This window comes from Coregonus lavaretus (genome assembly GCF_964263955.1).
Source record: "Coregonus lavaretus genome assembly, contig: HAP1_SCAFFOLD_2239, whole genome shotgun sequence".
Taxonomy (NCBI): Eukaryota; Metazoa; Chordata; class Actinopteri; order Salmoniformes; family Salmonidae; genus Coregonus; species Coregonus lavaretus.
Window position 1 is genome coordinate 233 of NW_028156438.1, and position 17,832 is coordinate 18,064.

Sequence of the window (17,832 nt, forward strand, 5' to 3'; positions counted from 1 at the left end):
CCACTGTATCACGGCTAAGGGCTGTGTCCAGGCACTCCGCGTTGCGTCGTGGTTAAGAACAGACCTTAGCCGTGGTATATTGGGGCCATATAACACACCCCCTCAGGCCTTTTTCTTAATTATAATATACTGTACTTGGCTACTCTCAAGAGCTACAGTCTATAGCCCATCTACTAGTTATATGTGGTAGGGTGTGTTATCTGTGCTCAGGTTACAGTATGTAATGTCAGTGTAGTATTGGACAAAGGGTTGGTAGCGTGGACAGCAGCCTTATTGACAGAACCTGTGAGGTGCTCTTTATGACCTGTGTCCTTCTCTTCTCTCTTGCTCTCTCTCTCCCTCCCTCCCTCCCTCCCTCCCTCCCCTGCCCTCCCCTCCTCTCCCTCCCCTCCTCTCCCAGGTACAGTATGGACCCAGCGTATCATCACCCTGATGTTTGACGATGATTTTCCAGAGGAGGCTAACCAGATCACCTATGTGAGGATGCCCTGGCTGGAGTTCCTGGAGAAGGGGAAGACCTACAGCGAGAGGTCCTCTCCACGCCTCTTCTGCTCCCATCTACAACAGCACCTTATGCCCAAGGGCCTGCACAAGAAGAAGGCCAAAGTGAGTGGGGTTAGATGGTTACACATACAGTATTATGCCTTCAGTCAGACAGGTACAGCAGTGAGTGGGGTTAGACGGTAGTGAGTGGGGTTAGACGGTAGTGAGTGGGGTTAGATGGTTACACATACAGTATTATGCCTTCAGTCAGACAGGTATAGCAGTGAGTGGGGTTAGACGGTAGTGAGTGGGGTTAGACGGTAGTGAGTGGGGTTAGATGGTTACACATACAGTATTATGCCTTCAGTCAGGCAGGTACAGCAGTGAGTGGGAAAGCTAGAGAGATACACATACTTATAATGTAGGCACACCTGCAGGGACGTACGCACACACTCTATTAACACACACATGCACACTGTTAACCCTATATCACCTCTGTCTCCTCCATACACTCTACACACTGTTAACCCTATATCACCTCTGTCTCCTCCATACACTCTACACACTGTTAACCCTATATCACCCTGTCTCCTCCATACACTCTACACACTGTTAACCCTATATCACCCTGTCTCCTCCATACACTCTACACCAGGGGCGGTGTGTTCAATAGGGCGATATGGGCGACGCACTGCCAAACGGGAAAAGGAAGGGATTTTTTTTCTAATCAATTATATCACGGCAACAGTAGTTATCAGTGTTCTAATCTGATCTGACTGCCACTAAATGTCCAATCAGGCTAAAGTCGTGCTTCAAATGGCCCCCCCCCCCCTTTTGGGGCGATTTCAGTCAGGTTGAAAATCACCCAGAAGTCTGTCATAGACTCCCATGTAAAATCTATTTTTTTCAAATTTCAGAGCTTTCAATACAATCTCTATGGGTTTCTGAGGGCTTGCACTTACGCGCTTTCGTCATACGTAACGTAACCATGAACGTAACTAAGAAAATAGCGGGTAGCAGCGTCTCTGTTGCGACCTGCAGTGTGGCGTTATCTTATGTTTTTAATTTGTACACTTAGTGGCGTTATTTTATGTTTTTAATTTGTACACTTAGTTTACAAACATTCTGCCAACCATGGATTTCCAGTGGTGGGTTTTGGACTGATCTTGTTGATCGTGTACATACCCGCTACGAACGGACTAAATAATGAAAACGCTGCTGGCAGCGGAATCCAATACAGCAGAACAAACTTCCCTTACCCACCACCTTGCTGATTAATGCCCAGTCACTGAGGGGGAAAGCGGATGAGTTGTCAGCGAATCTGCGCTTCCAACACGAATATCGGGAGGCCTGTTTGCTGGCATTTACTGAGACTTGGCTGGATGACAGAGTCCCGGACAGAGAAGTGGAGCCGGCCGGCTTCACCCTGGTCAGAGCGGACCGCGATCTGACAGTCACAGGGAAAATCGATCCTGGTAAGAGAGCGACTCTGTACCCCCGACATTGAACTGCTTTCTGTGTCACTGCGACCTTACTATCTGCCCCGTGAGTTCCCCCAATTGTTTGTTACCGTTGTGTACATTCAACCAAAAGCTAATATAACAAAGGCATCAGAGATTATTTATAATCTGTCACAGAAACTGGAATCCATCTCCCCAGATCAGTCAATAAATGCTTCTGGTATTGACTTATATGCTGCCCCTGTCTTCATGTTGTTGCTGGACATATCTTTTTTAAAATGTGTGTAGGTCACCTAAATCATCAGAAAAATTGCCCCCCCTGAGAATTTTTTCAGGAGCCGCCACTGCTCTACACACTGTTAACCCTATATCACCCCTGTCTCCTCCATACACTCTACACACTGTTAACCCTATATCACCCCTGTCTCCTCCATGCACTCTACACACTGTTAACCCTATATCACCCCTGTCTCCTCCATACACTCTACACACTGTTAACCCTATATCACCCCTGTCTCCTCCATACACTCTACACACTGTTTACCCTATATCACCCCTGTCTCCTCCATACACTCTACACACTGTTAACCCTATATCACCCCTGTCTCCTCCATACACACTACACACTGTTAACCCTATATCACCCCTGTCTCCTCCATACACTCTACACACTGTTAACCCTATATCACCCCTGTCTCCTCCATACACTCTACACACTGTTAACCCTATATCACCCCAGTCTCCTCCATACACTCTACACACTGTTAACCCTATATCACCTCTGTCTCCTCCATACACTCTACACACTGTTAACCCTATATCACCCCTGTCTCCTCCATACACTCTACACACTGTTAACCCTATATCACCCCTGTCTCCTCCATACACTCTACACACTGTTAACCCTATATCACACCTGTCTCCTCCATACACTCTACACACTGTTAACCCTATATCACCTCTGTCTCCTCCATACACTCTACACACTGTTAACCCTATATCACCCCTGTCTCCTCCATACACTCGACACACTGTTAACCCTATATCCCCCCTGTCTCCTCCATACACTCGACACACTGTTAACCCTATATCACCCCTGTCTCCTCCATACACTCTACACACTGTTAACCCTATATCACCCCTGTCTCCACCATACACACTACACACTGTTAACCCTATATCACCCTGTCTCCTCCATACACACTACACACTGTTAACCCTATATCACCCCTGTCTCCTCCATACACTCTACACACTGTTAACCCTATATCACCCCTGTCTCCTCCATACACACTATTAACCTTTTACTGCAGTGGGCTAAATCAGGGTCACACAGAGTGTTTCTTGGTAGTCTTCAACAAATCTACAGTCGTGGTCAAAAGTTTTGAGAATGACACAAGTTTGCTGCTTCAGTGTTTTTAGATATTTTTGTCAGATGTTACTATGGTATACTGAAGTATAATTACAAGCATTTCATAAGTGTCAAAGGCTTTTATTGACAATTACATTACGTTTATGCAATGAGTCAATATTTGCAGTGTTGACCCTTCTTTTTCAAGACCTCTGCAATCCGCCCTGGCATGCTGTCAATTAACTTCTGGGCCACATCCTGACTGATGGCAGGCCATTCTTGCATAATCAATGCTTGGAGTTTGTCAGAATTTGTGGGGTTTTGTTTGTCCACCCGCCTCTTGAGGATTGACCACAAGTTCTCAATGGGATTAGGGTCTGGGAAGTTTCCTGGCCATGGACACAAAATGTCGATGTTTGTTCCCCGAGCCACTTAGTTATCACTTTTGCCTTATGGCAAGGTGCTTCATCATGCTGGAAAAGGCATTGTTCGTCACCAAACTGTTCTTGGATGGTTGGGAGAAGTTGCTCTCGGAGGATGTGTTGGTACCATTCTTTATTCATGGCTGTGTTCTTAGGCAAAATTGTGAGTGAGCCCACTCCCTTGGCTGAGAAGCAACCCCACACATGAATGGTCTTAGGATGCTTTACTGTTGGCATGACACAGGACTGATGGTAGCGCTCACCTTGTCTTCTCCGGACAAGCTTTTTTCCAGATGCCCCAAACAATCGGAAAGGGGATTCATCAGAGAAAATGACTTTACCCCAGTCCTCAACAGTCCAATCCCTGTACCTTTTGCAGAATATCAGTCTGTCCCTGATGTTTTTCCTGGAGAGAAGTGGCTTCCTCGCTGCCCTTCTTGACACCAGGCCATCCTCCAAAAGTATTTGCCTCACTGTGCGTGCAGATGCACTCACGCCTGCCTGCTGCCATTCCTGAGCAGGCTCTGCACTGGTGGTGCCCTGATCCTGCAGCTGAATCAACTTTAGGAGACGGTCCTGGCGCTTGCTGGACTTTCTTGGGCGCCCTGAAGCCTTCTTCACAACAATTGAACCTCTCTCCTTGAAGTTCTTGATGATCCGATAAATGGTTGATTTAGGTGCAGTCTTACTAGCAGCAATATCCTTGCCTGTGAAGCCCTTTTTGTGCAAAGCAATGATGACGGCACGTGTTTCTTTGCAGGTAACCATGGTTAACAGAGGAAGAACAATGATTTCAAGCACCACCCTCCTTTTTGTCACGATCGTAAGACGGAGTAGACCAAGGCGCAGCGTGATGAACGAACATATTTATTATCTTAAGTGATAATACAAAAACAACAAACAACAAACGATACGTGCAGTCCTAGGGTTAACACAACCAACACGGAACAAACCAAACGGAACAAGATCCCACAAACACTAAGGAAAAACAGACTGTTTAAATATGGTTCCCAATCAGAGACAACCAGCAACAGCTGACACTCGTTGCCTCTGATTGGGAACCACTCTGGCCAACATAGAAATACAAAACTAGGTAGTGAACATAGAACAAAACACATAGAAACTACACACCCTGGCTCAACATATAGAGTCCCCAGAGCCAGGGTGTGACACTTTTAAAGCTTCCAGTCTGTTATTCTAACTCAATCAGCATGACAGAGTTATCTCCAGCCTTGTCCTCGTCAACACTCTCACCTGTGTTAACGAGAGAATCACTGACATGATGTCAGCTGGTCCTTTTGTGGCAGGGCTGAAATGCAGTGGAAATGTTTTTTGGGGATTAAGTTCATATTCATGGCAAAGAGGGATTCATCTGATCACTCTTCATAACATTCTGGAGTATATGAAAATTGGCATCATAAAAACTGAGGCAGCAGACTGTGAAAATTAATATTTGTGTCATTCTCAAAACTTTTGACCACGACTGTACTTTGAAACAAAAGTATACACCTCACACACATGGTTATGGGCTTAAAAAAATCAGTCCATGTGTCACGACTTCCGCCGAAGTTGGTGCCTCTCCTTGTGCGGGCGGCTATCGGCGGTCGTCGTCACCGGCTTTCTAGCTGCCACCGATCTACGTTTCTGTTTTCCACTTGTTTTGTCATTATTGTACACACCTGGTTCCCATCACGTATGATTATTTCCCTATTTAACCTTCTGGTTCCCTCATGGTGTTGTGCGTGATTGTTCTTTGTTTGGTGTTTATGACTGCTGTGAGCTGATGTATTTCCCTGCGTGGAAATTAGATTTGTTGCTTTTCAAGTAAAGTTAGTCTATTACTCAGTTCTGTGTCCTGCGCCTGACTCCGTCCTACCGCTGCACACTGACACCTGACACCATGTCAGATATAGAGTTGAATTGTATTCAATTTTAAGTTTGCATCCCAATATTACACTTTATTTACATCACAGAAGACTGAAATATAACAAAACCGTTTGACATAGAAACACCGGATTTTCTGTGTAAAAAAATTAATAGTTTATTAATGAAAAATATGAATAACATTCCACCCATGAGGCCACTAGAGGGCACTTTTGGTCATTTGACTGCAGGAAAGGGCTACCTCTATATCACCCCTATCTCCTCCATACACACTACACACTGTTAACGTATATCTCCCCTATCTCCTCCATAGGTAATCTATGTGACCAGGAACCCTAAAGACACCCTGGTGTCCTACTTCCACTTCTCTAAGTTCATGAAGAATCTGGACAGTCCAGAACACTATGACGAGATGCTGGACAAGTTCTTCTGTGGATGGAGTGAGTGCTACTAATCCCAGTCCCTCCATCAAATGGCACTTCTTTGGCCAAATTGGCTTCATCAGTGTAACACAGTATCATACAAAACCATAAGCTAACAAAAACTAACACACACTGACTAACACTTACTGTCTGTTGTCCTATGTGAACCCATCTCTACAGTGGTTGGTGGCTGCTGGTTCGACCATGTCAGAGGATGGTACAACAACCAGGACAAATACAACATCTTGTTCCTCAGCTATGAAGAGATGATCAAGGTAACAGACATTTACACTGATTAAAATATATTTGTACCACATGAATACCTACACCGCTGACCTGTTATAAGATACAGTAGGCTACATCAATTATGCATCTGTTACTACTGCAACAAGTTGTGCAACAGGTATAGATTTATATGTATCCAGCTGAACTAAACGTCAAACTTGACTGGTATAACAGCTGCAGTATATATGGGAAAGGGGGATACCTAGTAAGTTGTACAACTGAATGCATTCAACTGAAATGTGTCTTCCGCATTCAGTCCAAACCCTTTCAATCAGAGAGGTGCAGGTGGCTGCCTTAATCGATTTCTACGTCATCGGCACCTGGGGAGCAGTTGTTGTTGGGGGTTAAGTGCCTTGCTCAGGGGAATAACAGATTTGTACCTTGTCGGCTCAGGGATTCGATCCAGCAACCTTTAGTTTATTGGCCCAACGCTCCTATCCGCCAGACTACCTGCCGGAATCTGGGTACTAATAATATAAAATTTGAGGTTTTTTTGCATATCACAAATATACTGAACAAAAATATAAACGCAACATGCAACAATTTCAAAGATATTACCCAGTTAAAGTTCATATAAGGAAATCAGTAAATTGAAATAAATTCATTAGGCCCTAATCTATGGATTTCACATGACTGGGCAAATCAAATCAAATCAAATTATATTGGTCACATACACGTGTTTAGCAGGGGTGCAGCCATGGGTGGACCTTGGAGGGCATAGGCCAACCCACTTGGCAGCCAGGCCCAGCCACTGGGGAGCCAGGCCCAGCCAATCAGAATGGGGTTTTCCCCACAAAAGGGCTTTATTACAGACATAAATACTTGTGGTCTGCGGTTTTGAGGCCAGTTGGAATTACTGCCAAATTCTCTAAAACGACGTTGGAGGCAGCTTATGGTAGAGAACTTAACATTACATTCTCTGGCAACAGCTCTGGTGGACATTCCTGCAGTCAGCATGCCAATTGCATGCTCCCTCAATGCTTGAGAAATCTATGTCATTGCGTTGTGTGACAAAACTGCACAAGGTGCACCTGTGTAGCGATCATGCTGTTTAATCAGCTTCTTGATATGCCACACCTTTCAGGTGGATGGATTATCTTGGCAAATGAGAAATGCTCACTAACAGGGATGTATATAAATGTGTGCACAAAATTTTAGAGAAATAAACTTTTTGTGTGTATGGAAGATTTCTGGGATTTTTTATTTCCGCTCATGAAACATGGGACCATCACTTTACATGTTGTGTTTATAATTTTGTTCAGTTACATGACACTTTGGTTTTATTTGATGTGTCCTGCTACAACAGGACCTGAGGTCAGTGGTAGTGCGTCTGGCTGAGTTTGTAGGGAAGAGCCTGTCTGATGCAGCTATAGACAGCATAGTGGAGAGAGTCACCTTCAATAACATGAAGAAAGATGACAAGGCCAACTATGAGTTCCTGCCTGATCACGTCAAAGACAAGAACAAGGGGAAGTTCCTACGCAAAGGTGAGGAAAATAAGATTTCCTACTAGAAATGTTTAGAGGCTTTATTGTTGAAATTGAGCAGAAAAGATAGGGGGTGTATTTAAGGCGTTTTATAGAACTTCCAGTCAGAGAGGGAGCCCCCCTAGACCCCCCCTTCCAGTCAGAGAGGGAGCCCCCCTAGACCCCCCCTTCCAGTCAGAGAGGGAGCCCCCCTAGACCCCCCCTTCCAGTCAGAGAGGGAGCCCCCCTAGACCCCCCCTTCCAGTCAGAGAGGGAGCCCCCCTAGACCCCCCCTTCCAGTCAGAGAGGTAGCCCCCCTAGACCCCCCCCTTCCAGTCAGAGAGGGAGCCCCCCTAGACCTAGAAGTACATCAAGCATAGCATTAGCTTTCTCTCTCTCTCTTTCTCTCTCTCTTTCTCTCTCTCTCTCAGGTACCATAGGAGACTGGAAGAACTCGTTGACGGTGGCCCAGAGTGAACGTTTTGACCAGATCTATCAGGAGAGGATGAAGGACCTATCTCTCAACTTCGTCTGGGACATCACAGAGCTTCAAGGCTGATACAGACACACACATATGCACGCTCTCGCTCTCTCTCTCTCTCTCTCACACACACACACACACACACACATACTCTCTCTCTCTCTCTCTCTCACACACACACACACACACACACTCTCTCTCTCTCTCTCTCTCTCTCTCTCTCCAACACACACACACCTTAAATATTATTTCCATGAACTTTTCCGTCCCACAAATATCCTACTCTTTTAATAATGTGAATAAAAATGAAATATATCCATGTACAGTATACTTCATTAAATTAAAACTGAATATTCTAGTAACTTGTGTGTGTGTCTGTTATTATCATAGACTATAGATTATTTTTCGTTTATTATGGGGAATTCCTGTATTATTACCAATAATCTGTATGTGCCTTTATTACATTTATTTAGCAGACGCTCTTATCCAGAGCGACTTATAGTTAGTGCGTGCATAAATTATTTATTATTACTTTTTTCATACTGAACCCCCGTGGGAATCGAACTCACAACCCTGGCGCTGCAAATGCCATGCACTACCAACTGAGCTACATCCCTGCCAGCCATTCCCTCCCCTTCCCTGGGCCAATTGTGCGCCGCCCTATGGGTCTCCCGTTCGCGGCCGGCTACGACAGAGCCTAGATCTCTAGTGGCACAGTTAACACTGCGATGCCTTAGACCACTGCGCCACTCGGGAGTAGTAGTAGTATTATTATTTATTGTGCATTTATTACGGGGAATTAGGCTGCCTCTGTGCATGTACCGGTAGTTGAAGTCATACGGTAAAGGGAGACTGGTTTGACGTTGGCGGAGGCTCGAGAGGGAGAACATACGAAAACTCATCACCGATATGGCAGAGGCAAATATCTCGGTAACGGAGAGCCAGTTCAGGTGCCCTATTTGCCTGGATATCTTGAAGGATCCGGTGTCCATTAAGTGCGGACACACCTACTGCATGGCATGCATCAACTGTTATTGGGACCAAGCCGACGTTGGTCACTACAGTTGTCCGCAATGTCGGGAAGAGTTCAGCCCTCGACCGGTGCTACGGCGGAACACGGTGCTACAAGAGGTAGTGGACAAACTCAAACTGAACGAACTGGATACGGCGCCGGAGTTCTATCTAGGCGGCGTAGGGGACGTTCCGTGCGACTTTTGCCCGGTTGAGAACAAACTGAAAGCGCTCAAGTCGTGTCTGGTGTGCTTTACGTCTTTCTGCGAGCTCCATGTCTTGCCGCACCGCGACGTGGGGACGTTGCGGCGGCATAAACTTGTTGCCGCGGTGGAGAGCTTGGCGGAAAGGCTGTGCGCGCAGCACCGTTTGGGCCTGGAGCAGGGCGGCGGCAGCGACGGGGGCGATGCGGTGGCGTGGAGCGGCGACTGTCTGCTGTGCGAGTCTGACCAAGAGGAACTGCACAGCATCGACGCGCAGAGGGCGCGGAAACAGGTAGTAATAATAATCATAATCATAATACATGGGACTTATATAGCGCTTTTCAAGGACCTTCACAATTTTGCATAGCCTACTCATCACTCAGGTGATTTAAAACTGATTAAAAACAAAGTTGTTTCCTGAAAACACTTGTTGATCTTTCCACCTAGGAGTACAAACTGTTAGCCTGGTCCCAGACATGTTGGTGCTCTTGCCAACTCCATTTTGGCATGGCAATGAGCGACAAAGAGTTGGCACCCTAGTTTGAATGTCTATGGTTGGCACAAAACATATCTGGGACCTGCAGCCTAACAAACTGCCACTATCCCTAACAACTGAATAGATGATAAGTAGCCTATGCAAAATGGCTGATATGGCAGCCTATGAATTGTGGCAGATGATATCCCTCTGCACCAGTTTGATGCAGGTTGGTTACGTCACTGGAAAACACCCCACAGTACTCTCTCTGTTGTGGGCAGGCTATACTATATGGGGTATCGCTCCCATACGAGTGGCCCAGGAGAGAAGGAGAGAAGTAGGCACTTGCTGTAGGTGTATGTCACTAATGGGGCTATAGTGCTGTTATGGCACTAATGCTGCTCTAATTATAGAGACTGGAATGCTGACCAAGATTCATTGTCCGCTATATACGTATATGCAAAACACACTGAGTGGGCAAACCATTAGGAGCACCTACTCTTTCCATGACATAGACTGACGAGGTGAATCCAGGTGAAAGCTATGGTCCCTTATTGATGTCACCTGTTAAATCCACTTAAATCAGTGTAGATGAAGGGGAGGAGACAGGTTAAAGAATGATTTTTAAGCCTTGAGACAATTGAGATATGGATTGTGTATGTGTGCCATTCAGAGGGTGAATGGGCAAGACAAAAGATTGAAGTGCCTTTGAACGGGGTATGGTAGTAGGTGCCAGGCGCACCAGTTTGAGTGTGTCAAGAACTGCAACACTGCTGGGTTTTTCACTCTTTCCCGTGTGTATTAAGAATGGTCCACCACCCAAAGGACATCCAGCCAACTAGACACAACTGTGGGAAGCATTGGAGTCAACATGGGCCAGCATCCCTGTGGAATGCTTTCGACATGCTGTAGTCCATGCCCTGACGAATTAAGGCTGTTCTGAGGGCAAAAGGGGGTGTCTCTTTCCCTCCCCCTTCTTTCCATCTCTCTCTCTCTCTCTCTCTCTCTCTCTCTCTCTCTCTCTCTCTCTCTCTCTCGTCTCTGTCTCTGTCTCTCTCTCTCTCTGTCTCTCAGGTTCAGTTGCAGGATTCTCAGAGGTCAGTACATGGAAGGATCAGGAGTAGAGAGAGGGAGCTGGAAGAGTTTCAACAGAGCATAGAGGCCGTCAAGGTGGGGTTCACACACACACACACACACGGACGCAGGTGCGCACACACACACACACAGAGAGAGAGAGACACAGACACACAAAGCAGAGTGAATAGTAATCAGATTAAATGGCTTTTAGTGCGGAGTTGGACTGCAGTACAGACAGTCGCCCCACCACATAAAACCGCTGCTATCTGGAAGTTTAGTTTAGTTTATTAATTCAACCATTTAAAAAACAAGCACACATAAAACTTGAAAAAGCCATACATGCACATGAGTAAAATCATGGAGGATAACACACAATAAAGTCTGGGATTTATTTCCATTGTGGTCATCTTGAAACAAGATGGCTAGGCAAGATCCAACACGGTTGCACACAAAAGGGGAGAAAAGTTCTACAGATGTAGGATTTTAATTTGATCACCCTGTTGCAGGATAACTTTCCTGCAATGTAGGACATTTAAAACATGTAGTGTATTTGAGGTTTAAAAAGGCTTATGAAGTTTGTAATTTCCACTCTGGTATTTCAGACTTGATTTTCCCTTACGAAAAATGTATCAACCCAAACAAAAATGTCCATTAATTATAATCTACATAATTCAAATTTCATGTTGCTGCAGGATTCTTTTCCTGCTGTAGCAAACTGTCAGTGGGTCAAATTAAGATCCTACATCTTTATTGTCTGGCCATGTTGTTGCTCTCTGTCAATAGCAAGCCAGGACACCGTTCAGCCCTCTCTATTCCCCTGGCATTGTTAAACAAATAAAAGTACATTTCAGACATATGGTTTGAAATAAAATACAAATAACCAATGAAACCAACATTATTTAAATGTATATGTTTACTTTCTTGGTGCTTATTACTGAAAACATTGCCCCTTTATTTTTCGTCATTTTGAGTCCCTTCTCCCTTCTCCTTAACTAGGCATCAGCTGCATTAGTCCTGGAGGACAGCGATACCCTGTTCGTGGACCTGGCCCTCTGTCTGGAGAGGACCAGGGGGGAGGTGAGGGCCAGGCTGGAGGCCCGGGAGAGAACTGTCCTGGGCAGGGCAGAGAGAGAGCTGGAGACCCTGGAGAAAGAACTGGAGGAGCTGCGGAGGAGAGACAAGAAAATGGGACAGCTACTGACGGAGGATAATGCTCAGTTCTTACAGGTGGGGGGAGGAGAGAGAGGGGGATGGGACAGCTACTGACGGAGGATAATGCTCAGTTCTTACAGGTGGGGGGAGGAGAGAGGGGGATGGGACAGCTACTGACGGAGGATAATGCTCAGTTCTTACAGGTGGGGGGAGGAGAGAGAGGGGGATGGGACAGCTACTGACGGAGGATAATGCTCAGTTCTTACAGGTGGGGGGAGGAGAGAGGGGGATGGGACAGCTACTGACGGAGGATAATGCTCAGTTCTTACAGGTGGGGGGAGGAGAGAGAGGGGGATGGGACAGCTACTGACGGAGGATAATGCTCAGTTCTTACAGGTGGGGGGAGGAGAGAGAGGGGGATGGGACAGCTACTGACGGAGGATAACGCTCAGTTCTTACAGGTGGGGGGAGGAGAGAGAGGGGGATGGGACAGCTACTGACGGAGGATAATGCTCAGTTCTTACAGGTGGGGGGAGGAGAGAGGGGGATGGGACAGCTACTGACGGAGGATAATGCTCAGTTCTTACAGGTGGGGGGAGGAGAGAGAGGGGGATGGGACAGCTACTGACGGAGGATAATGCTCAGTTCTTACAGGTGGGGGGAGGAGAGAGGGGGATGGAACAGCTACTGACGGAGGATAATGCTCAGTTCTTACAGGTGGGGGGAGGAGAGAGAGGGGGATGGGACAGCTACTGACGGAGGATAATGCTCAGTTCTTACAGGTGGGGGGAGGAGAGAGAGGGGGATGGGACAGCTACTGACGGAGGATAATGCTCAGTTCTTACAGGTGGGGGGAGGAGAGAGAGGGGGATGGGACAGCTACTGACGGAGGATAATGCTCAGTTCTTACAGGTGGGGGGAGGAGAGAGGGGGATGGGAAGAGTGAGGGGAGAGAAGGAAGAGCAGAAGAAGAGAAGAAACAGTGAGCAACTGATGGGAAAAGGGAGGGATAATTGAGAGAAAGAAAGAGCCAAGCTGAAAAATGAAGGAGAGAGAAGTATGAAATGAGGAAGAGATGGAGTAAAAGGAGGACGGTGAGACAAACAGCCTAAACCATGAGAGAGAGGAAACCAACGGTGACATGATCAAAATGTTCCACTCATCTCTCCCTCTCTCCTCCATCCCTCCCTCCCTCTCTCCATCCCCAGGCTGCTCCCCTGCTGTGTGTCCTCCCGCCCACTGGACGGCGCCCCCGAGCCCCTCTCATCCTCCCCACAGAAGGCTTTAGTGCAGCCCGCAGAGCTCTGTCCCACCTCAGGGCCCGCATGGAGGAACTCTGTAGAGAGGAAGTGGACAAGATCAGCTGCGCGGGTAGGGGGAGTCAAGACACACACACACAGAGACACACACAAACACACACACAAACACACACACAGGTTTATACTCAAACACAACAACTGCATGCAGGTTTTCACAGCTATGCTCTCAGAGACTCCAATAATGCACACTGTTTTCCTTCTCTGTAGTGAACGAGAGCTCCTGTGCCTGTCACATGTCTGGTGGAGAGAGTTTGAAAGGTAAGCCCAGAGGAATAGGACAAACACATGCACAGTCGCACACACACACACACACACACACACACACACACATACAGCTCTCTCAGGGTCACGTCTGTGGTGTGTGTTTCTCATCTAAGACTCAGGCTGTAGGGTGAACATGTCTGGCCAGGGGTGAGATAATGACTTCATTAATTAGTTGGTAATTATTCACTTGACAGAGGACAGTGAGATGTGTCCACTTCACTACATGGGGTCAACATAGTTTTCTTGTGAGTCAATTTGATGTTAGTTGAATAGTTTTCAGTAACTTCTGATATGATAAGTTCATTTGGAATGTAAAGGTGATTCCTCTTTGACTCATTCTCTACCTCCCTCCCCCTCTCACCTCTCTCTTTTTCTTCCCATCTCTTTTCCTTCCTATTTCTGTCCCTCACCTCCTTACTCCTTACCCCCTCTCCCTTCTCCTCTCTCTCTCTCTCTCTCTCTCTCTCTCTCTCTCTCTCTCTCTCTCTCTCTCCGTAGCAGTGCCTGCATCGTTCCCTCTCTCCTCCCTCTCTCTCCAGCCTGCGGACCAGAGGATGAGAGCGTCCTTCCTCAGGTGTAAGTACTGACACACACACATACACACACACACACACACACACATACACACACAGCAGCCATCCTGAGGTGTAAGTACTACACACGATACACCTTGTCACCCTGACGATGCCACCGGTATACCTTGTCACCGTGGCGATGCTGCCCTGGTCGCCGTGGTAACCAGAGACGACTTTGTTTTCACACCCTGCCCTGTCCTGTGACAACCACGCCATCCCTTCACCACACACACACTGACACACACACACAGAAACACACACACACACACACACAGAAACACACACACTGACACACACACACTGACACACACAGAAACACACACACACACACACAGGTGTTGACATGCCGTTGGCATAAACCCAGAGCTACTCAGAAAGGGGATCTCTCTCTCTTTCTTTCTTTCTCTCTCTCTATCTCCCATGCCCTCCTTCCCTCCTCCTCCTCCTCCTCTCCCCCTCCTCACCTTCACAGTTAATGAGGGCGACAGGGAAACCTGAGAATGCGCTTGTGTCCCAAATGTCACCTTATTCCCTATATAGTGCACTACTTTTGACTAGGGCCCTGGTCAAAAGTATTGCACTATATAGGGGATAGGGTGCCATTTGGGAAGTACTCCATGTCTGTCTGGGGCTTTCTTTACCTTCATGAATAGTATGTGGATATGATATTTCTGACATTTAGTTGTCTATTGTTCACTTTGAACAACAGGTACATGATGAGACAAGCCCATACACAGGGTGAGATCATGGAGACGGGTGGTAGGTTTAATAATTCACACCGTCTGGGTTAGATTAAAGGCCGCTACACACTTTACGCAGCGTCGTTTTCTACGTAGTTCTACGGGCTTTTGTGCGGCTCAAATTTTGGAACGGACCGTATATGGCACTCCGTCGCACTGTTTGCGTAGGGTGTGTAGGGCCCTTCAGACTGTAACTGTATATCTGTCTGGGCTAGATGTCAATCAGAACACTGTCCCTCTGTCCAGGCAACCAGGCTATTTCGTAATAGTGCATTGTTAATTTATTGTACTTAATTATAATAGTTCTATTAGATTAAGACTGCCATATTTCCAGACAGACATTCATATGGACAATGTTCTTCTTACTGCGTGGAAAACTGTTGTGTATTTAGTTCAATAATCTCTGTTAGAAATGGACCCAGTGGTCATGATAATGCTATTGAGTGTTTATGAGACTTCTAAGCTAACAGGTAAATAATTGTCATGGATTGTTCAATCAAGTACTACTGCCCTGAGGCATCTAATTGATTGATTCATTGATTCATTGATCTCCTCAATCTCCTGTTCCTGGACCCAGACACGGCCCACCCCACCCTGGTCCTTCTGGAGGGTCCCGATGGATCTCTCGCTCGCTTACCTTTAACCCCTTCATCTCTCTCTCCCCCCAGGCTCCTGTCGTTTGTCCCTGGATCCAGACACGGCCCACCCCACCTTGTTCCTCTTGGAGGGTCCCCAGGGGGCTCACTGTGGAGAGGAGCCCCAGTCCTACCCCCTCCACCCCCTGCGCTTCGACTCTGTGGCCCAGATCCTCTGTAGGGAGGGCCAGTTTGGAGGGGCGAGCTACTGGGAGGTGGAGTGGAGGGGAGGAGGGTGGGTGGACATCGGGGTGACGTACAAAGGGATTGGACGTAAAGGTAGCTGCTTCTAGTGATTATTTTTTATGTCAGTTACAAAATGGTTTGTAATAACGTCTTTCTAATCAAGGCTTTGTCTGAAATGGCATCCTATTTGGCTCCGGCCAAAATGTGTGCACTATATAGGGATAGGGTGCCACTTTGCATACAGCCAAAGGTTTTCTTATCAAGTTCACCTAGTAAAGTTTTCTATTAAAATTTTTCTAATCTAAAGGGGGCGGAAAACCCTGCCTGCTGGGACGGAACGAGAACTCATGGCGTCTGAGATGCACGCACGCCGGGTACGCCGCGTGGCACGATAACCGGAAGACGACCTTAGCTGCACCCCTGTGCCCGCGGATCGGCGTGTTTTTGGAACACCAGAAGGGAGCGTTGTCATTCTATAGTGTGGCATCGGACGCCGTTTCCCTGCTCCACACGTTCAGGTGTTTGTTCTCTCAGCCGCTGTACCCAGCGTTTCGGTTAGACCTGGACTCCACACTGTTGATATGTCCACATGAGAGACACAACGAGAACGGGAACTAACCTCTTCTGATCTGTTTCTGGACCTCTTCTTTTGACCCAATGGGAACCCTTCCTGCATACTGCCCAACAAATACCATGATTACAAATAAACACCAATGTGCTCTTCTGCCCCAGAAAGGAACCAACATGAACCCTACTTCACTCTTTACTGCTCCCTAACCTCTCTCTTTCTGAACATCTTCTTTTGACCCAATGGGAACCCATCCTAGACCCCCACTCTTTCTGAACCCTAAACCTAACTCTGCAGCCCTCTCTTGTTATGGCCAAAACCCTGCTTTAGCTTTGCCAAGTACCTCAACGGAGTTGAGCGCAGACCAGAGTTTTTTAATTGAACCTCCGACGAACTACAACCAACAACTGATTGATTACTCAGCTGTTGCTCTACATTTTAGTCATTTAGCAGACAGGAGAAATTAGGGTTAAGTGCCTTACTCAATGGCACATCGACAGATTTTTCACTCAGGGATTTGAACCAGCGACCTTTCAGTTACTGGTCCAATGCTCTTAACCGCGAGGCTACCTGCCTCCCGAAGCTGTCAACTCAAGATGGCATCTCAGCGTAGGTACACGGTAAGGGTTTAATCATTTACATTGACATCAATCAATCATTTTGAAGTATCGACGCATAGAGACTTGAAGGAGTCGGAGGTTTGTTTAAAAAACTTGAGTCTGCGCTCAACTCCATGGAGGAGTTGTGTTACTTGGATAGCCTTACCTAGGCCTATCTCAAGTCACCCAACTAGTGATGCTGAAAAGACAATGTTGTTGTGTAAGGAGAGTCTGAACTGAGCATTTATATTGTATGCATGGCCTCTCTATTCAAATATCATTCACAATGTGACCCATTTGTAAATAAGGACTTCACTTCAGCAGCCATCAAGCAATCTTGATCAATCCCCCTATTCTATTGATCACTGTGACTGTTACTTAACAATAACATACAGTGAAAAAGAAACTCACGTCATCACAACTAAATGCAATGTAGCCGAATGTCAAATGTAGCTATTGCAAAATACTGTTAGTTGGAAAGGTTTTGAATGTCATTATATCATCAAGAAGGGACATTGAAGGAAATATGTCTTTGCTATAAAGTGCATTATTCCATGAGTCATAGTCAGACTAATAGTGGGATAGGCTATGCTGGGTAGCCTATGGTTTCTATAGCCCCATCTCTCTCTCTACCTCCCCATTCCTTCAATCATTTATTTATCTGTGACTATTACAATGCCTTTGTATTTATGTGGGCTGTGTAAGTGTTACTGTCTTCAATAAACCAATCATACATTTTCTATCTCAATTTTACTCTCAACAACTTTCCAATTT

At 46.5% G+C, this 17,832-nt stretch overlaps 2 protein-coding genes across 2 annotated transcripts; both read left to right on the plus strand.

The window, feature by feature from the left end:
- Window positions 1-400: 400 nt before the first annotated feature.
- Window positions 401-8,612, plus strand: LOC311126336 (amine sulfotransferase-like; the record flags this gene model as incomplete). The annotated part of the gene is made up of 5 exons (XM_084200338.1): window positions 401-606; window positions 5,914-6,040; window positions 6,203-6,297; window positions 7,614-7,794; window positions 8,205-8,612. Coding segments are annotated over 5 exons (737 nt in total), but the record flags the coding sequence as incomplete, so codon positions are not given.
- Window positions 8,613-9,163: 551 nt separating this feature from the next.
- On the plus strand, window positions 9,164-17,806 carry LOC311126337 (E3 ubiquitin-protein ligase TRIM47-like; the record flags this gene model as incomplete). The annotated part of the gene is made up of 8 exons (XM_084200339.1): window positions 9,164-9,760; window positions 11,018-11,113; window positions 12,017-12,247; window positions 13,381-13,543; window positions 13,699-13,749; window positions 14,254-14,331; window positions 15,739-15,984; window positions 16,199-17,806. The coding sequence occupies 8 exons, from the start codon at window positions 9,164-9,166 to the stop codon at window positions 16,507-16,509; spliced, it is 1,773 nt and encodes a 590-aa protein (XP_084056465.1). The 3' UTR covers window positions 16,510-17,806.
- Window positions 17,807-17,832: the final 26 nt, after the last annotated feature.